At 29.8% G+C, this 22399-nt stretch overlaps 1 protein-coding gene across 2 annotated transcripts in view; it reads left to right on the top strand.

Moving 5' to 3' along the window:
* LOC118192645 (small COPII coat GTPase SAR1-like) overlaps positions 1 to 20415 on the top strand; it is a 29562-nt gene extending 9147 nt beyond the window's left edge. For both annotated transcript variants that reach the window (XM_035363635.2, XM_035363634.2), the window contains exons 3-7: positions 405 to 524; positions 2055 to 2120; positions 2227 to 2330; positions 14537 to 14668; positions 16430 to 20415. In XM_035363635.2, coding sequence (XP_035219526.1) covers positions 405 to 524; positions 2055 to 2120; positions 2227 to 2330; positions 14537 to 14668; positions 16430 to 16543 — 536 coding nt within the window. In that variant the 3' untranslated portion in view covers positions 16544 to 20415. The remainder of the gene's footprint in view (positions 1 to 404; positions 525 to 2054; positions 2121 to 2226; positions 2331 to 14536; positions 14669 to 16429) is intronic.
* The last annotated feature ends 1984 nt before the right edge of the window (positions 20416 to 22399 follow it).

The following is a 22399-nucleotide window of genomic DNA, read 5'->3' as shown; positions in this document are numbered from 1 at the left end:
AGTCTGGATCTCAGTCTTTGTACTGTATAATGTGTTGTAAATTTTTATTGTTATTTAATTCTAACCAAGATTTAGTATTTTAACTGTGATAGCATAATTTAAATAATCCATTTTTTATCCCAAGTGTTTACGTTTGTAAAGGTGTACACTGTACATGATTTTGTATGTGTTTTGTCCTTACTCCCCAAGAAACTTTCCATTGTTTTATTTCTGGTTTTAGAAGAACCCAACTCCGTGCTTGGTGCAGTAGATTCAGTTTAGTTAGTGTACCAAGAAAATTATCTAACATAAAGAGTTTCATTGTTTAATGAAATGTATTATTTTTTTAAGGTAGGATTTATTGTTAAATGCTGCCTTTTGTAAATTACAAACTTTGTTTTTTAAGCTTATTTTTTTCTTATTAGGTCTGTGGAAAAAAAGTGGGAAACTGTTGTTTTTGGGCTTAGATAATGCTGGGAAAACAACACTTCTTCATATGTTAAAAGATGATCGTATGGCTCAGCACGTACCCACACTTCATCCTAGTATGTTAATTTTAAATTTATGTACATTTTATTTTTTATTATAAAAATTTACATTAAGTTATTACCAAAGAAAATGTATTGTCTTGTACCTTTAAATTGTCTTTGACTACAACCATAATATTTAGGTATTTTTTGTAATAACTTGTTTGTACTTTCTGATCATTTTGTACCTTAACCAAAAAAGTTGCAAACTTGTTGCCAACTAATTTTTTATCAAGCTAATGCTTGAGCAACAGCCACTTTCCAAAATGATGGCACACTAATAATTCCATACTAAGAACAATCAATCAATCAAATAAATTAATCAATCAAATTAAAAAAGCAAGAAGCATTGGTAATAAAAAACTAACCTATTTTCAAAAATCCTCCTCTTTTGCATTATTGTTATCTCTATGTACAGAGTGATGTGTTTTTGCTTAAAAAAGAAATCGGAGACCTGCACAACCTTGGTATCTGTTTAACTTTGTCACTGTGCATTGGCTAAACCAAACATGTGCTAAGTGTATTGTAGCATTCCCATATACTGTATTTGCCGACATATAAGACACACTTTTTCCTTTGAAAATAGGTCTGAAAAATGGGTACGTCTTATACGTTGATTCTGCATCTTATACATCGATACTTGGTTTTTGATTACATTCATTTCTGGAAATTTCCTCTATCCGGAGCTATGCGATTTTTTTTCCTTGTTTCCTTACAGAGTGTGGGAATATTACAGTTACGTTGAGTTCAGTGAATGCGCATATGCTATTATTGACGATCACAGCTGGGTTCGTTTAAATTTTTGTGAATGACTTTTAAGTGTGTGAAATGGTACCGTTCAGTTTTCTTAAATTTGTTGGCAAGTTATGGCTCAAAAACAACACCGGCATTGCTGTCACATAACATACAAGCTACGTGTGATTGTGCACAGTGCTGGATTTAAGTATAAGTTGCATAAACTATAGCTTAGGGCCCCGACCCCCCAAAATTGTGCCATATCCCATATAAAAAAAATGGACTTACATCCCTCATATAGGGCCTCATATGTCAAATATGTCATCTCATATGTCATCTCATCAAATCTAAAATCTGGCCCTGATTGTGTATGCTAAAGAACATGGAAATGGGCTGCAAAGAGCCATTTTGGGCATCTCCAACTGAGAAAATGATAATGAATTGTTGGAATCAGGAAGAGGATCTTAAAAAAGCAACTCATAGATTGGGTATTTGCAGAAAGTATTACTTTGTATTTATATTACTTTGTATTTGTATTACTTTATATTTAAAATGCTGTAAATTCATGATAATGATCAGTAATAAAGTTTTATCCTTCAAAAATGTGTATAAAAGAGGGAGTGTGTCTTATACGCCGGCAAATATGGCAAATATTTTTTGGTGGCATGGTGGGATATCACATAACTGTATTTTAGCTACATACTTTTTGTCTCATGGATACTGTTTTTTTGAATTTCCGGTGGGGATGAGGATAATCAGAAGTACTGTTATTTGTTATAACGTACATATAAACATTTGTATTATTTTTTGCAGCCTCTGAAGAATTATCTATTGGGAACATGAGGTTCACAACCTTTGATTTAGGTGGTCATCACCAAGGTAATTTTTAGTAGTTTTGTTTTCTTAAAAAATGTATTTAAAATCTTTCAAGAATTTTTCATGATTTTTATGTATTACATTTAATTTTGGTTATATATTTTTTTAGCTAGAAAAGTTTGGAAGGATTACTTTCCAGCTGTGGATGCAATTGTTTTTCTAGTAGATGCTTGTGACAGAGAACGATTTTCTGAAGCAAAAGTGCAACTAGATGTAATTATAAAATTTATATTTCATAGGTAGTATAGGCTAGGGATGAATAATATTTTTTTAATGAAAATAATTAGAGTATATTATAAAAATGCAACTAAAAATTGACTTAAATGTATTTTTAAATTTTTTTCCTCCTGAGATTCCTGATATATATTAATATTGTTCTATGAATTCATTTTTCTAGATTTTCTGTAAGTCGTAATCTTTTGCTAATATTAACTAAATTCATTAGGTAGTCAAAATCCATTATAATTACATAATGAATAGTTGTATTTATGTTTAGTTAATATTTGGTTCAAGATTCATTGTTCTGTTAGATCTGATTGTAAAATTTTGTAGATTTTGGAAATATCCAGACATTTTAAGATTGTTGTTTTCTATTACTGTTGAACTATACCTGTTGTTGAAAGGAAGAAACATTTTTATGGTTGTTTGCTTACAGTATCTTGTAACCTTTTTAAGATTCAACTAGAATTCACTGCTTGAATCACAAGACTCTGTAATGAAATTACAGTAGCTTTATCTTTGTGGTACATAACACGTCTCATAGTGACTCTAAAGCATGAACTTAACCCCTTCGAGCCGGGTAGCGAAAACACGCGCTTATCGCGGAGGCCGGCAGTGTCTTCTGTGAGCGTCTCTCCAGGGCCGAGGGCTTTTTTGCTACTAAGCCTAAATCCATGAAATTTCCGAAGTATCAACGCATTGTTTAATAATGCTCTATAGAGTATTTAAACGGCTTATGCTTTATAGATATTTATATATATATACTTTAATTACCTTATTTCTTGTTTAAATGCATATTTTACACATTTTATTTTAATTACTACCATTTTATGACTTTTAACATTATAATCTGAAAACTAAATATATTACTTAAAATTCTCTTTTCGTATGAAAAATTTTAAAACAGGGATCTACACACAGTCCTACGTTACATTCCTTGAACTCGTAATAACTAACTCATTTGCCGTTTTGGAGGATTTTTCCGGGAATGTGAACAAACGAAGCATCGTCGTCTCATTTTCTTATCAGTCTCTTCTGAACAAAGTTTTGGAAAATGTCTTTCAGTTAATCTTTCAGAATCAATATCAGAATATCAGAATCAATATCTGAAATATTTTGCATCATTTCTGCTATTTCATGCTCTGTTAAACATTTTCGACGCTTCGACATTGAAACGGTAAAAACAGAAAGAATTCACGTCTAACAAGATCTAATTATTTTCTAAAAACTGAACTGTAAACGGAAATACTCAACGCTTTAGCGCATATAAAACTTCTACTTACAATAAACAACTACCACGTGTGAATAAAGTGCGATTTAAAGAGACGTCATAAATCACGCCATTCGGAAACATTTAGTTCCCCGTTTGTTTATATAATCAAAAACACGTGTATGTGAGTCATGCTTCTCTCATTCAAGTAGAAGGTCTAATGCACATGTATCTGAAACCATATGGACATACAGTGCCATCTTGTGGCAGAAATTATACTTTGAAAAACGTTCCAAGGTACTGGCACAAATACGTGACAGTCGGTAGAGAATGCAACAGTGCTCTGGCACGCCTGCGTGTCGGCCGGTAGATAAGTGTGTTCGTTGCTGGCACGTATACGTGACAGTCGGCGCGAAGGGGTTAAGTCTAGAAGTATAGCTAGTTTAAATTTGTCTTGTAATATTGATATGCAGCTATAATATAGTCTTGTAATCATATCTAGATATCAGTTCTTGGCTGCCATCTTACAATCTTAAAAATGCAGTTTTGCTTAATTATCTAATTTCTGAATGATTTGTTGTTCCTTTTGTTAATTTATATCAAATATATTTTCACTAATATATTATGCAATGACATGTTCTTAAGAAATTTTTTATTTACATTAAATTTCAAATTTTAAACTATGGCAAAAACATACCATTAACCTTTGAAGTGCTTAATACATTTTTTATTTTTGATATAGAATAATGCTAAATAATGTTTTGACCTCATAGACAAGTAATATTTGATTGGGAAAAAAAAAAAAAAAAAAAAAAAAAAAATTCTTGCCTTTCTTCAGAAGATGGCTGTTCTCATGGTGTGAAAGGCATGTATCTAGGACATTAGAAATATTGTTAGTGCAATGAAAAAAACTTATCTATCACTGTGCATGCATTTCGTAAATTACTTCAAATTATATACAATATTTATCTTAAAAAAAGAAAGCTCGGTTGATCTTTACATTATGGTAACTTGGCGATTTTTTGGCAAAAATTTGGCGACCAACTCTCCTACAGCAACCCTCTATTTTTTTTTTCCCGCCACCATTTTGTCTTCACGAAGTAAAGACATGTTTCTTTTCTTTTTATCTACTGAACACTTCTTCCAACAATCTACTACCCGAATTACACTTATGCTAGAAATTTTATCTAACAAAACTGCTTAATCATGACAAATATTCACTGCAAAATTGGGAAAAAGTGCACAATACCATACTCCTTACGCGTTTTTCAAAATAACACATACACATAAACCATGTACACGTCGACTTATTTTTACTTAAAAAAACATCCCAGAATTACACAAAAATGGCATTGCGCACACTCTTCACTATATCCATGTACACTGCTTTTTTCTCATAAATTAGAAAAATTTCAGGAAAATACATGACAATTTTCTGAATCTTTAAACCCGGTAAAAAGAACATATATGAAATTACCTGATCGCGAAAAAGTATATACCCTTTCCAAATATGAACATTTCCACATATAAAATAAATAAAATATCCAAAAACTTTTACCTCTAAATCATCTATTATATTATAAATGTCACCAACGAATTCATACCGCAAGCATTACAAATACTTAGTGTCAAATATTTAAATTATTTCCATGCACGTTTACTTCAATTAAAATGTATACCAAATTCCTACAAACATAAAATTCACAAAATAACTATCATTTAATTAAAATATCACTAAACCATGTACACGTTGACTTATTTTTACTTAAAAAAAAATCTCAGAATTGCACAAAAATGGCATTGCGCACACTCTTCACCATATCTATGTACACTCCTTTTTCCTCATAAATTAGAAAAATTTCACGAAAATGCATGACAATTTTCTGAATCTTTAAACCCGTTAAAAAGAACATATATGAAATTACCTAATAACGAAAAAGTATATACCCTTTCCAAATATGAACATTTCCACGTGTAAAATAAATAAAATATCCAAAAACTTTTACCTCTAAATTATCTATTATATTATAAACGTCACCAACGAATTCATACGTAAACATTACAAATACTTAGTGTCAAATATTTAAATTATTTCCATGCACGTTTACTTCAACTAAAACGTATACCAAATTCCTACAAACATAAAATTCACAAAATAACTATCATTTAATTAAAATATAATTAAATTCAAAAACACTGCTTAAAATATAAATAAGCACATATATTAAATTAATAAAAATTAGCTTACAATCCTAATTACTTTAAACTAAATCATTGCTAATAACAATTTTCCCAATAATACCAAATTACTTTACTTCCACCTTACATTTAGAACAATGCATAAAAATAATATCCTCAAATAATTAAAAATACTAACTAACCTAATCTTCTTCAGAATCTTGATTACGTGTCCGATAAACTTTTCTTATTTCTGTTTCAGGATCTTTAAAATCATACTTATAGTTCACAGCAAGGTACCAGGTAAAATAAATAACTTAATAAAACATCTTTACTTCTATCTCGCACAACCTTAAAGAAACACTTATTACTACCTCTTTCAATCCCACTAAATACCCATTTCGAATTCACTTTAGTTAGGGCCATGAGATCCAAAAATTAACGAACACTGTTTCACACAACACAGAATAAAGCCAAATACAAAAATTCCAGATTTTTTTCCCGATTTCCACCCCCCTTTTCCGATTAAAGAACCGTAATTCGTCCATTAATATCACATGACATATCCCATGATCTCTCATTTCCCTCACACAAAATAATGCGTAATCGGAACTGAGAAACATTATTACCAAAGTCCCAGGTAGTAACCTTTATCGTCTCCAAAATGTCGCCAAACTACCAGTTACCATATTCTAAAGATCAGCCGAAAGCTCTATTAAAGATATCCCTTCACAAAGTATTATTAAGTATTTAAAAATATTATTTATGAATGTTATATCTCTGTTTTTGCATTTCACAACCATAAAAAATAATGTTAACATATTTTATAGAATTGGACATATTATACCTTTAGATATTTAGTAATAAAATAATATGTTTTATAATCCGTAGCAAAATTACCATGATTATAAGAGTATATACTAATGAAAATGAGGAATATATAATTAATAGTAGTTAATAAAGATGACTGATAAGATGGATTTCATTACTAAAAATTACTTAGAATGGAATTTTTCAAAGCATATTGTATCTTTTTGACACATGCATAGCCCAACATTGCAAGTTGGACACATAAACGTAATTTTTTATACTTTTTTCAGTTATGCTACATTCTTTCACAATTATATTTCACATTGTGAAGCATAACCACTCTCATCACAATGTAACCAAATTTTGTATCCTCATTTGATTGATTTTCTTGACATGTATTGTTTTTAGTTATGGGGAGAAAAATGTTTTCATTTCTGTATTGCATATAGATTTTGAAAAACAATTTTCTCAATAAATGTCACAATAAATTTATGAGAAATGTGTTTGAGGGTTAAGGATTTTCCATGCCAGTAATTTCTTTCATTGGACCGTGCTGTTTAAAAAAGTCAAGGACATACTTTTGAAGATTAGTTCAAGTCTCTTCCATGACTCATGAGGGAGCTGGTAGATTCATTTCAACATCTTCATCACTTTCTGCTTGCTCCACTACAGTCTCAATAATGAAGCGGTCTCTATCAGCAGGAGGAAGAGTACTTTCCTCTTTACCATTTTTGTCCTCAAGTGGCATAGATTCTGAATCAGAGGGAATCAGTTCAAACAGAACCAAAGCCTTAGGCATATCAAGTCTTCTGCAAGGCATTTTCAGATTCAGTCCCCCCTCCCAAAAAACTGTCTTTATACATATAATTTATCTACAACATCTACTAAACAAGCCATGAACTAATATGTTCTTTCAAAACTTTTTTTTAATGTGTAAATGAAGATCTAAATGAATCAAAATGCCAGTGAAGGAATACAATCAGTAAATAGTACTTGCATATAAGTGCAACTACTTTAGATGTCGCCAAATTTACTGAATGTGGCAAACTTTGGCAACCATACGCATAATGATTCTTGTGGCAGCCATCTTCCTAACAATCCTTCAGTTAAGTAACGCTGCCATTTTCGTATGCATTTTTTTTTTTTTGTTTGTTTGTTGTTGTATTACAAATACCAGTGGTTTTTATAAATAAATCACGTTATTTTTTGTCTTTAACTTGGTTTTAAAATATGAGTATGGGGAATTTGTCAGCAATGGAAGAAACTACAGTAAAATTAGTGAAAGAATACAGAATTTTCTTAACATTTTCTAAAGCGAATGAGGAATTGTGTCTTTTCCAATAGCAACTGCTGTCGAGGGTTGTATGAAGCCGAGTCTCCGCATTTCTCTTACGATTTTTGAAGTGAAAGTAGATTGCTGTGTACTTCAGGAGAAGAATAGCACACACACACACACACACACACACACACCAAAAAAAAAAGTACAGAAGGTTTTGAAGAAGAATATGTTTTATTTTTCAAATGTAATTAATAATTCAAATTTGTATTTTAAAATCCTAAAGTATGTTTTCTTTTCGTATGTTGATACTGTTTGACTTACAATAAATATTCATAGATTGGGAATCTTTCCAGAAAAAAGGCACGAAAACCACTAACTTGCATCCAATAAGTAACTTTTACCTTTTCATCTATAAAAAAGGTCTTCAGATTGCACCATTGTCATTGTATTTATACATAAGTACCCAGAAAATGAGAAACTCTTCTCACATTCAAAATTAGGCAAGAACTTTCCCAACCCTCATGCATGTGTTTGTAATAAACATCCCTTGAAATATGTTATTATGTTACTGGGAACTCGAATGAAACCAGTTGCAACTGTATACAATCAGAAAATGAGAAACTTTTGTCACACATATATGTACAAAATTAGGCAAGGACCCTTGCACCACCAGTACACATGTTTGGGATAAACCACCCATACAAATACATTATCAGCTTTTAGCAAGTTCAACTAAAATGTGTTTCTGTAGCTGGTGCAAGAATTCTGCATACTGTCGTACATCAAACACAGGCCGTGAACAAGGCAGGCACTGTTCATGTGGTGAGAATGCTGTAATTGACAGCAAAAATGAAATGTTTCCCTCCGAATTTTACTTTAAAAGAAAGCTGTATTCATATTATTTAGAATCTAAGGAATGAATTTTGATGGTATACTTTTCACATTATTTTGATTTTTGAAATTTAGACAATTTAAAACCAGCTGTAATTAATGGAGGACACAGTGCTTCAGTTTCTAGGGAGAACTGTATTTAGTATTTATAAGTAAAATATCAAATGCCTAATTAAGATACAATAACACATTGGACAAATACCAACTTAGAAGTCAAACAACAAAAATCAGCAAGTCCTGTGAAAATTTGAAAATATAACACTGATTTTTGTTGTTTGACTTCTAAATTGGTATCAAATGCCTCTTAAAGCATAAGCATATTGAGGGATGTCATTTTAAGTATCTAGTGCTTTGCTCTTATATAGGAAGTTTAAAAAGGGTGTAGATTTTACTTGCTTGCAAAATTAATGATTTCTTACAGTACAAAAATGTGAAATGTGTTATCTAACATCATATAGGAGGTGCTTTGTCAGTTCATTTTTATGTGTGTATTTTCTTGCATCAGCATATATTAGTGCAGTAGTCAATTTCATACTACACATATTCTAGCTATGATGTTTTTCAGGAAGTTTGCTGTCCAAGCTCTCGTAATGTATCTAATATAAATGGCATACACACTGAAATCTTTAATGAACGCTTAGAGAAAGTACTTAAAAGAGAGGCAGTTCTGAGGCGTGGGATATTAAGAGCATAACACATGGCCATCTTGCAGACTTTTTAATGTACTGAGTCATATAAAGAAATTTTCAGATTCATTAACATTAAAATATTGCATTGAAAACTTTAAGTTACTTTGTTATGTAATTATATGGCATAAACATTGAAGATAACTCACAAGTTGCTTTTCGTATTTTCTGTTCATGTTTTACTTTTTGTCTCAAATTTTTTGCTTTTCATTGTATTCTAATAATTGAAATAAATTTTAAAAAGCTTATGCTTAGGATTTATAAATAATATATTTTCCTAGTTTGATGAATTATGCCATAGTTGGAATATTGCAGAAATTTTATCACAAGATTTTATGACATTTTTTTTCTTCTTGAATTAAATAAAATATTAATTCTGATAATCCTCATGCTTTGGTGCAAAGGTTGCACAGATTAAATGTTATGTCATTCTTGTTATGTTTCCATTTCTCTTGTTCTATTTGCATTAAATTTGGATTGTTTGCACTTAAATTATGATCAGAACATATCTATACCATATGAATTAATAAAAATTTATGGAAACAAAGCTGTTATATAAGTACAATAATATATAAAGAAAATAATGCCAGTATAAGAGGCAAATTTAATGTAAAGAAAAAATGATGAATGAGAAGTAACTATTTTGAAGAAGATAGAAACTTCTATAAACCATATCAAAAGGTTTTATATATATATATATATATATATATATATATATATATATATATATATGGAAAAAAAAAAAAAAATTGGTGTATTTACATGCAAAATATTTTTTAAAGAATTTCTTATGCTCTTAAACCAAAACAAAAAATAAATAAATACATAAGTAAATATACTGTGTAATTCCATCACCAAGATAATTTTCCCAAATTTAACCCCCCCCAAACTAATTTCACCAGTATGGTACATGCATGTGTAGTTTTCACATTAGTCACAATTTATGAGAAGTCTTAAATTGAAATTTCATATTTATTATTGTTCTTTGTCCATTTTTCTTTACCATGTTTATTTTTAATGACGAAAAACTGTATTTTTGGTACTTAAATGATATCCGAATGACCACAAAATTGTCATCCAGCAATACGATTTTGTGCCAGTTATGTGTATGTGTGATGTAACAACACACTTGTAACATCTACACTTTCATTTGATGTAGCCTCAGTTGATTCTCAAAAATCCACCTTATATTTTAAGAATAAGGATATAAATTAATGGTTATTGTATTTTTTTTTTTTTTTTTTTTTTTTTTGCTTTTTGAAAAAAAATTGGAACCTACTGCAGAACAGCAAACAGTGGATTATTTTCAAAGGTGGAATAAAAAATGGTGTATTAATAGGCTAAATGTAGTTGGCTGATTACAACAAACAAAACAGTGATAAATTTGAAGAGTTACTTGTGGGAATTTTATAGTCATAACTTTGAATGGAGTTTATTTACTACCTTCGCAGTAACAGTTCGTAAAATTGCTCTTTTTTTTCCCTCCTTTGTTTTCTTTACTTCCATACTGAATACTTTCTCTGCTTCCATACTTTAGTCAAATAAAGAAAATTTTCAGACGAAATTTAAAGCAATATATAAACCAAATAAATCAATGACTTGAATTCTTAAATTATACGGTTCTTAATTGAAAGTGGTGGAATCAAGGTTCACTTACCCATTTTCCACAGGGTAACGATGAGCTGATCACTATATAACCATATCCATGAGACAAAGAATTCTCAACAAAATGTAAGTTTAAAGAAAATCTTCATGAGCCAATTCCAAGCTGCAGTTCGACTTGCCAAAAATTTTTGTCCAGTTGTGGACTGAGGCGATAATGTCCTTTCTTAGTTTTATTTTAAAGCACAGTAATAATACATATGATACATTAGAACCGAATTTCTCAACAGTTGACACTGATGCAACTTAGTGGCAACAACCAATACTTTTTCTCATATAGTTGGCGGCATTCGAATTTGAAGTGCAGGGTCACCAAGTTTGATGCAGTTGCAGTTAAATGTAACAACTATTCTAAGGTCTGAAAATATCGCTAATTGAATAAGAAATTACAGTGGCTTGTAAAAAGGTTCGTTCACTTAAGAGTTTTCAGTGAAATATTGCTTTATTCATTAATAAATTTGATATTTAAGAATGAGAATTTTTTAATGACTCTAAATTTTTCAAAGTCTTTGCAGACTTCTAAAAAATCTCCACATGTTTGTAAATATTATAGTCTTTCTGTTGGTTAGTATTTTGTAGGATGTCCTACAGCATTTATGTTTTTAGTTTGATTTCCATTTTTATGTTGCATCTTTGTACTCTAACCTCAAATTCTCTCCAAATGCATTCTATTGGGTTTTAATCTAGTGACTGAGGTGGTGTTTTCAGAACTTGTGGACAGTTATAAACACACCAAGTTGCAAGGCGAACTTTGAGAGCCATGTGCTTAGGATCATTATCCTGAAGAAAAAGAAAAAAAAAGAAAAAAAAAGTTTCCAATAACCAAATTTTGGGCAAATATTTTAATTATCTTGGTACTGTTCTGTTATCAGGACCAGATTCAGAAATATATGTATATATGCATGTATGTGGGGATGTATGTGTTTATGTATGCATGTGTGTCTGTGCATATACATATATGCACTTACTTACACATGTGCATACATTCATGCATTTCTGAATCCGGTCCGATAACAGACCAATAAAATTATCTTTTAAAATATTTAAATAAAGAGCCTGGCTCATTATGACATCAGTAAATAATAAATTACCTAATCCTGATGCTGACATGCACCCCCACACAAGGACATATCCACTGCCATGCTTTACTGTTCCAACAAAATCTTTGGGATTAAGTTCCTCATTTTCTTCTCCATATGTCCATCAGGAAAAAAAAAAAAAAAAAAAAAAAAATGTTAATTTGCTTTCATTCACAAATAAGGCATGGTTCCAATTAAGCTTTCTGTGTTTTGCATTTACAAAAAATTTTCTTCGGGCAGAGTGCCCATGTACTCCAGCTGATCTTAGTACTTATTGAACAGTTTCAGGTGAATTGAAGAAGAAACTTTTCAGTAAATTCTGTAGAAATCTTTACAGCACTTAAGCATGGATTTTTCACAAATTTCTAACTATAAATCTCTGATCACGTTAACTTTGCCGAAAATAACTTATTTTATTTTCAATCTGATTTTCTTCTATAAAGCATTTTATCACATACTGCACCATAGAATGAGGTAAATTTACTAATTTAGTGGTGGCTTGATTTTTCACCCTTATGATGAAAAATTATCAACTTTCAAATTATATTTGTTGTTTTCTTAGGACAGCAACCCATTTTTAAAAATTAAATAAAATACAACGAAATAAACAAGCATAGAATAAAGCCTAGCAAATTGTTAAATGTCATTGAAATGAAAAAAAAAAAAAAAAGCAAACAGTAATTTATGAAATTTTACGAAAAGATTTCAGTGTACAATTACTTTTGTGGCATATTTTATCTATATCTTTTTGCATTTTTCAGTTTTAGAAAAAGAAAGCAATTCAGTATTTAGTTGTATTCAGAATCGCGTGGAGGTGATTAGGAATAAATATTGGGCTCTGTAATTCGAATTCAATTCAGGGCTACAGCATTTTTTCTACAAATTCTTAAAGTGTACAAACACTTTTGGGAGCCATTGCATATCTGTCTAGAGAATTAAAAAGAAAGTATTAGCCGAAAATGAAGCAGCTTAAACAACTTACATTGAAAGGATTTAATAAAGCAAACAAATTAATATTGAGTTTTTTATGTAAATTTTGATTCCCTTAAAGTAATAAATGCTTTATTATTATTTCATATTTTTAATTTTATAATTTGTACATGTCATCATATTAAATTTAAGCATATGATCTAATATCTGGAAAAATCCATAATCTGGAATCACGGAAGTTCTGATGAGTTGAGATCTCGTACTATGTACTGTATTTGTATGAAAAATCGTCCCCCTCCCCCTTCTGTTAACAAGGCCAATTAACATGTCCTGGAATTCACTCTATAGAATAGAACTAAGAAAAGTTATAAAGTTCTCACCAAAAACATCATTTAGCTTTTCTAGTACTTGTTTGAAAAATCAGCAATTGGTGAGAAATTTGTTTTCAGTAAATTGCTTAATTACATCAAGAATCATATGTAATATCAAGAATTACCTATGTCCCAAAAGTAAGACTATAAATATCAGTGTGGCTTACCATCCATTCTTTTAATCCTTTTGTTATATTTTGTAATCATTGTGATATCCTGTTTTTCAGCTGCAGGTTTTATTGTCTCCAGTTTGTTTGACATTTTCCTCATATTAACCCTTTTGCTGTTGCTACGTTAAGCAATTCTTTCTTGCCTGATATGTGCAGTTTCTATCAGTTATAAATTTGTAATGCAAGTTGGTTCATTTATGCCCACTGCAGTATGTAATTATGATGTGAGCTGGGCTTGTTCGTGACCATCAAAAGGTTAACTTTTCTTTTCAGACTGCCTAATCTATATTGCTGATATGCATCTTTGGGATAACTTTTTTGTTGAATAATAGGTGAAATATTTTGAAAGTATTTTATAGTAAAACCTCAAGTTTTTTAATCGTAAACTTAGTGAATGAATTAAAACTTTGTCCTATTTAGGTTATATATTTTTCTTTTGATTTAATTGAAATTGTCTTAAAAGTTACTCAGCTACAGCTTTTAAATATACTAGAGACCAATAGCCTTAAAAAGTTTTAATCATTTTAATATTTTAGGATTTAATGGAATATATATACATATATATTTGCAAAGATATATATATATATATATATATATATATATTTGCATTATTTTATCACTAGAGAAGCTGTAACATTTTCTCAATAGTTGCTATAAACTTTCAGGGATGAACAAGTTATGTAGGTTTCAAGTATGGCATTTCACTTTATGTCCCTTGTTGTGTGGCTTATGGGAGATTATGAAATGCCATGCTGTATCAGTTGTTTTATTTGAATGATTGTCTACCCTTGAAAGTTTCATAGTGATTGTCAATAGATGTCTGTCACCCTTATTTATTTAGATTCAATGCTTAGACATAAATTCCATTTCGAAATGCCATTTTGAAAAGTGCACTTATGAATAAATTAAGTACAATCTTTCTTTCTTTTTTTAGAGTTTATTAACAGATGAACAGCTTGCAAATTGTCCGGTACTAATATTAGGTAATAAAATTGACAAACCTGGTGCTGCAAGTGAAGATGAACTCAGAGCTTATTTCAATCTATATGGACAGACAACTGGAAAGGTAATTGTAATACTGTCTGGCATTTATTTTAACAAATCTAAATCTTAATTTTATATGGATGCAATTTAGAGAATTGTATTTTAATATAATTTTTAAGAAATTATTTACTTTCAATTAAAAAGTCTGTGTATTGACTATGAAACTGTGTGCTAAAAAATAATTTTCATATCTATATCTTAAAGTAGTGTTAGAAACGAAAATTTTAATGTAACACACTGTATATTTTATTTGAGTGTTGACAAATATTTTTTGTGTTTCTAAATTTCTTTCCAATTCAGACAGTATTCATAAAATTATTAAACTTCAGTAACAAAGTACATGAATGCTTTCATGCATTTATGTCCAATTTATGCCATTAGTGAAGCATCATATGCTTAAATCATCAGTTATACATTTTAAAATTATTCGTAAATGTTTGGGCATATCAAAAATTTATACACCATGTCAAAACAACTAGCATACCTACAAAAGGCCTGCAATCGTGATGAAAATTTAGCATGAGTAATGATGAAATAAGAGATAAAATGATTAAGATTAGACATCAGTCAATTTCAATACACAGCAGACATAGATCCAGAACCATTTACTGAAAGATGGTGTCAATGAAAGCAATAGCATTTGCATTATGACAAGTGGCAGAATGTTGCAAGTACTGCAAAAGATTATTAAAAATTACTAAATATTATGGGGAATGGTTCCCATTGGTAACATCTGGTATTATTAATGTGTGCTATTCCACAGTGAGAAAGGAAAAGTAGTGTTAACCACGTGCCTTTACACACAAATTTGCTTGTCAAATAAAATCTGTAATTCGCTGCTGAATTTACCACAACTGTAATACAATCCATTTTAAGCTATACACTCATAATACCATAAGACCAGCTCCGAATAAGATTCAGTGTCTAGAACTTGGTGGTAGTATCACAAGGGATGTGGCTAGTGAAGTTTAACCTTTTTAACATCTGTATTTCTTGACGTTCTTTGTCCAGGAGATGTGGGTGGGTAATTTTGAAGCAAATTACTTCGTAGTCATCAAAGCCATTGTTGTCTTTACAGTACTACTACATGATCCTGCCTAGAAGTTTTGGTAGGCTTGTTTTTACCCTCATGTTGATTTCCTTGAAGGATTGATGTGACCTTTGTTGAAATCACTGAATTGATTGTATCTTTGTGTGCATATAATTGTACAGATGGTTACGATTGTATGAGTAAATTTGATTTCTTAGTTTAGAAAATGTAAGAAAGATTTCAAAATGCAAGTATAGAAACTTTAATATAGAGTTCTTGCAAAAGCCTCTTACTTACTGCAAAATTTTGAGTGAATTCAACTATTCCTATTACGTCAAAATTGCTCTCTGCTACCAATTTATAATGTTAATTTTGACGAGTTTTTGACTAACTCTGTTGTTTAGGAGTCTTGTTGCTAATAATTCAGGAATTTTAATGATGGGTTAAGTATTTAGATTTAAGAAAAGAGCTTTGTATTTTTTTAAAGTTCTTTACACTAGTTATATTTAATCCTTTCTGCAAGTATGATAAGTACTAGGCATGTTCATCCTGTACATGTTAAAGGATTAAAGAGATTAACTTTTACCAGTGTATCATGTTAAAATTATGTTCATTTTAATATGTTCATGTTTTTCTTGCAACTTTTTAAACCAATACTAGTTGTAGAAAATACAGCAGCCTTTTGAATTATAAACAGTTAATTTTCATTATTTGAATTTTTACCAAATTTTAATAAGGTTTGTTTTATTTCAGAGCAAAATTCCAAGGTCAGAGCTGCCAGGACGTCCCTTGGAATTGTTTATGTGCAGTGTGCTAAAAAAGCAAGGCTATGGTGAAGGTTTTCGTTGGTTAGCTGAGTATATTTAAGAATAAATGAAATATTTAATTGTAAAAAATGTAAAACTTATTGCAGACATACCTTGAAGGAAACATATTTCATGTTCTGGAGAACATTCTTCACTGTTATTAGGATGTACCTTTTCATTATACCACCAGTGCTATTTAATAATGTTGATCATTCCATATAGTGCATTTATAAACTCCTAAAAACTGCTCTGAAATTTTGCAGTCGAATTTATAAACGTGCATTTTTAGTTTCATTCCAAACTAAATTATTTCTTTTTTAAGTTTGATGTATTTTAATAGTCAACAATGTATTATGTCACAAATGCATATATTTTTGTTGCATTAGAAAAAAAATGTAATCTAGATTTATTTTTACTGGAATTTGCATTTTTTTATTTGGAATTTCTATCACATTAAACATTAAAAAAATGCGAAAAAATAAATTTCCTTCAGAAAATTGTTTTATTTTTTTTTATATAAGAATATATTTATTAAATAAAATTTTTATTTTTTGCTTCATGCTATATCTTTGTTTACTGTTAAGTCTCGAATTTTGTATCTTATTAATAATAAGATCCTATGGGACACCACAGCCAATTTGCACAAAAATGTAGATATATTGAAAATAAGTTTTTGAGCAGATTTTAAATGAAAAATATCAACATAAATTTTATAAATTGAAAGAATGCATTCAAAACAGTTTTTAAATACAGTCAATTGAAAGGGAAAACATATATTTATTTAATTAGCTTGCAATTTCTGGTTATTGAACTGGAAAAGTCGGCAGTGATATATATTTATAAACGTGAGGAAATGCCTTTAATAATCATTTTCTATAGATGATGATGCATAATGCCATACCATATTGAAAATATAGAAATCAACTTTTTAATTTTATTGATTTTTGTTCAGTATCTTGTTTTTAGCATTTTAAAAATCTGATAATGCCTACCTTTGATTATTGCATCTGTAGGGTAGAATACATCATGATTTTTGAAAGATTAATTTATGAAATATTCATAATATATTCTAATAAAATGATCGAATATAGCTTGATTTTAGCTTAATTTTTAAATTACAAGTTTATGTATATTTAAACACTTAAACTAAGAAACATAATAAAAATATTCCTGTCTGTTTCTCATTGAAGAGTATATTCACATTTTTTATTAGAAATTCTTCATTTCATAGCTTTTTTATAACATTAAATGCTGAAGAATCTTCAAATTTTTATCACTAATTGAATCATATTGCTTAACAGTTGTAGAGGGAAAAGTTATTTTTGTTACACAGTTAAAAGTCTTTAATCCGGACTCTTCGGGATTTTGGCGATTCCGGATTATCGATTTTTCCGGATTATAGATCATCAGTTTAAATCTGATAAGATGACATGCAGAAATTATAAAATTAAAAATATGAAACCGTAATTAAAGAGCAATTATGATGTAAAGGGTATCAAAATTTACAAAAAAAAAAAAAAGCTTAATATTTATTTGTTTACTTTATTAAACATTTCTTTCAACGTGCGTGTGTGTAAACCATACATTACGCATAGTCGAAATTAGAAAATTGCAACCAGAAAACTATTTGATGTGTACTCGTGATATTTATAATGACGAGGAATTTGATTTAAATCATATCAAAGACGGAATACTTCGAGATGAAATACTACATTTAGTAAGGAATTATAAGCTGAATAAAATAAAAACATCTGCCCTGAAAATAAGGACAGTGCTGACAGATCAACTTCTAGTTCATTGCGTGCCATGATGCCCCCCCTGCAGAGCAGCATGAAATTGATAAACAGATTTCGGAATCGTTAGAGAAACAAAGATGCCTTTATCCATTTTTTGCAGCAATTCCACTTTTTGTTTGATGGACATCAAAACATACTTTCGCTTTGTGTAGATCCTTTGGGAGCTCCAGCATCGGAAATTCTATTTGACATAATCGAAAGTTCAAGCTTACTTTTATAAAATTGAACAGTCTGCAAAAAATAATAAGCCGGATCCAATTCGAAGATTAAGGAACAACGCAATCTGCAGCATTAACTGAAATATATAATTAGATAATTTTAGCTAATACCGTCTGTCATACATTAAACGTGCATGCGTAAATGTATTATGCGCATGCACACACGCATGTGCGCAGCCGTAAAGGTCTTACGTGCATGCGTAAACGTCTATGTGCATATGCCTCAACGCGACGCATGCACAGAAAGTTTGTAGCTTTGAGGTCTGGATTATAGGTGTCCGAATTAACGACTTTTGACTGTACTAATTTGTAATTTAATGTACATTTTTCTAATTTTTTAATTCTGTATATCCAAGCAGGCACAGTAAAGCATTGAGGATGATATTATAAATATTTTTATTATCAGCATGAAAGAAAGTTAATGAGAAATTGTTAATTAAAGTAAGCTGCAGTGATAAAAATCTTTGGGTGGTTTTAGTCTTGGATATTATATTACATATATCCCTGAAAAACTTCGTGACACTGAGTGAGAAAGACCATGGATAAGTAGGTGGGTAAATTCTTACGGAAGTTGTGATAACAAAGGATGCTTGGAATGTCATCTTGCAATTGAAAATTTGCAAATCTATAAGAAAAGGTTATTTAAAAATTATTAAATTTTATTTATTTAAAGGTTATTTTAGTTATCATAAAAATAACACAAAAGTAAGAGATAGGCATATCTTTTTTTATTTTTTTCATGAAAAGAAGCAGAGTTGCTAAACATTTTAAAATTGTTGCAGACTTTGCAAATAGTGCAAGCTTCCATGTATCTGCTTGAACCATTTTTTTTTTTGGTCAATTGAACTTGAGTTAATAAGTTGTTTGAATTATCATTGCACTATTATCATATCATTAATCCAAATTATACTGGAATAGGGATCATCATAATGGCAGTACTGAGAAACAATCAATGGTCATGTTCTTAGATGAATTTTGTATCATGTTAAAATTAGTTCTAATCATTAAATGGTATGGCAAGAATAAGGAACACACATCCAAAAAGCTCATGATTATACTGAGGGTGTAATGATAAGAACAGGTGCCACATATCTCTGTTTTACAGTTTGTCATAGCAGAAAATTATTGTACCTAATTATTTCTGGGCCATGTTTATCATTTTTGTAACTAAGATTTTCTGTACTTGGAAGGTAGCTCTGACTGAAAGGAAACAAATGATGTGATTGAGGTGCTAAAGAGTGAAATTGTAGCTTGATGTGGTTTGCATGTTTAGACTGTGTTTGAATTTATCTAGGATGCTCATGATAGAGTTTGGCACATAAAAGAGATCATAGACCCTGAATGTACAGTCACACCGACTTTCCTTGTAAGCAAAAATTGATACAGCTTTATTGAAAGCATGCCAAACTAAAGCAGAGCATTTATTGGAGTTTTATGTGTCCAGAACTACCCACTGAAATTATGAAATCTGTTGCTATTTATGGAAGACTACAAGTTCTGTGATTATTCTATGATACTGTATAGAGCATCATCATATTTCTGTTCTTTTTTTTAGTGTGAAATCCATACATTTCACTTAAAGATATTTTAATAAATTCACTTTAATAAACATACAATTCTCTTGCTATAAAATTGGTATGTATCTTTCTTGGAATGATTTGTATCATTAATAAAACCTTAAAATCTTATTGTTCTTAGCCATAGTAAAGCACTCTAGTATTTATATGTAATCATGAAACTTAATGTATATTTTTATCATGTATCAAACATTGTTATATTTTATAGTTTTAATTACAAGAATTTATTTTAAGTTAATGTAAGCCAGCTTTTTAAAAATATTATTGAACATATCTGATTTGTTCCTCCATATCAGTTTATGAAGAATTTTTAATGGCTTTAATAAATATTTATAAACTGCTGTTTTGGTTCTCTTCGCATTCAGATACACTTTGAAGTACCATGAAGACTGAAGCATTGCAGTATTTTTTGAGAGTATATATATATTTTCTCATTACACAAAACAATTATTTATAACAAACAGATGTGTATAACTATAATCTAATGCAGGCCTCCACAACCTCTGAGCCATGGGTGATTAAATGACCCGTTTTTTCAAGTGACCCAATTAAATTCTGAAAATAAAATGTAATATATAAAAATGAGTTATATAAATATAACACGAAAACTTAATGAATGCATAAATAAAAAGTTACAGTAATGAGTATACATTTTTATTTTTTAAAACAAAAATTGTAAGGAGAATAAAATAATTGAAAGTAAATATTTCAAGGAGAAATTGATAACTTTGACAACAGCAATCCATCATTCTTTTACAGAATCTGGCAAAACTGGTGGTGTTCTCTCAATTCAGTCTCAGTTGTAACACTTTGTTCAGCAATGCAAGAATAGCAATGCAATTATAATTATGCAGTGAAATGATTATCATTATTTAAAACAAATTATTATTGTGGATAAGCAAAAAAGAGATTATTTCGAGATATGTGGAAGGAAAATTATGGATTTATTGGAAAATTGTGATAAGTTGATAAATATTTTATGCTCGGATGGAATTACCATTAGAGTTTACAATATTGAGTGACACATTTCTTCAAAACAAAAATGTTAGTGAAATGCTAAATGAATAAAAATTTGAATGCATTGCTAAATATATTTAATTTTGGAAAACAAAATATATTTTTAGAGGTTTTTTTACCAGCTGCAATCATGGTAAAACTACAAGCTTTATTGCAGTTTTTAGCATTTTAGCCAATGGAAATATTTAATGACTTGATAAAAACAAATAATTGAGAGAATTACAGAAATGCCATTGCTAGCTAGAACAGTTCAGCATCACATTGAAGATATGGCCGAAAATGATGATGAATAAGTCAAAAATGATTTGTTACGTAATGGTATAATTAAGCATTGCCACTCAATGAAAGTACTGGTGAAAATAGTATGGATAGGCATGCAATTGTTATTACATATGCATCAATAAATAGTTCAAAAGTCAGTGAAGAATTTTGTTGTCTGACTTATCTGAACAACACAAACAAATGCCCTGACATTTTTCATTGAGTATAAGAGTTTATTAATTTTGAAAATGATCAAGTTTTGGACTTAAACAGTAAATTGCTTTCCATAATAACTGATGGTGCTCCAGCTATGAGAGGAAAAAAAAAAAAAAAAAAAATTAAGCAGTTGGGTTTGTTAAACTGACGAAAAATGAACTTGGCCACTCTTTTTTTTCATCATTTCATTGTATCATACATGCAGAAAAATTATTTGCAAAGGTGTCTCGGCAACAACTTAAAGATGTAATGGAAAAGATTGTTAAGATCGTAAACATAATAAATAGTAACGTGATGAACACTGGTACCCAGGTGCTTCAAAGAATTAATGAAAATTGAATTTAGATATGGAGACTTGTGTTAAAGCATTTGGAAATATGATGGTTGAGGCAAAGCTGTTAATAGATTTGTAGAGTATTTTGATGAGATAGAAATATTTCATTATGAAATCTGAGAACATGATCTCGGACTTGACAATGTGAAGAATGGTTTTTAAGGCTTTTTGTTCTGAACAGATATGATGAACCGTTATAATAATTTCAATGAACGACTCCAAAAAAAAATCACATAATTTTGAAAATGTATGAGGAATGGAAGGTTTTTTTAAAAAATTAATATTGCATGAAGCGAAGAAAAAAAATCCTTTTTTGTTAAAAGAACAACATGGGAAGAAAGCATATATGAGAGCAATTTTAATGTGTTTGAAAGTTGAAATTTGGCCATGCGAAGTGAATTTGAAAGTCGATTCCTAATCAGAAGCACAGCGAATTGCTATAAAGCATGTTAAAATAAGAGAAAATGTTTTGAATTTGTAGTTTAATTTAGAAATTAT

Source organism: Stegodyphus dumicola, chromosome 10, assembly GCF_044657685.1.
Source record: "Stegodyphus dumicola isolate Sdum_Otavi_A_Nest chromosome 10, ASM4465768v1".
Lineage (NCBI taxonomy): Eukaryota > Metazoa > Arthropoda > Arachnida > Araneae > Eresidae > Stegodyphus > Stegodyphus dumicola.
The sequence above is the reverse complement of the archived record's forward strand: the minus strand, read 5'-3'. Positions and strand labels throughout refer to the sequence as shown.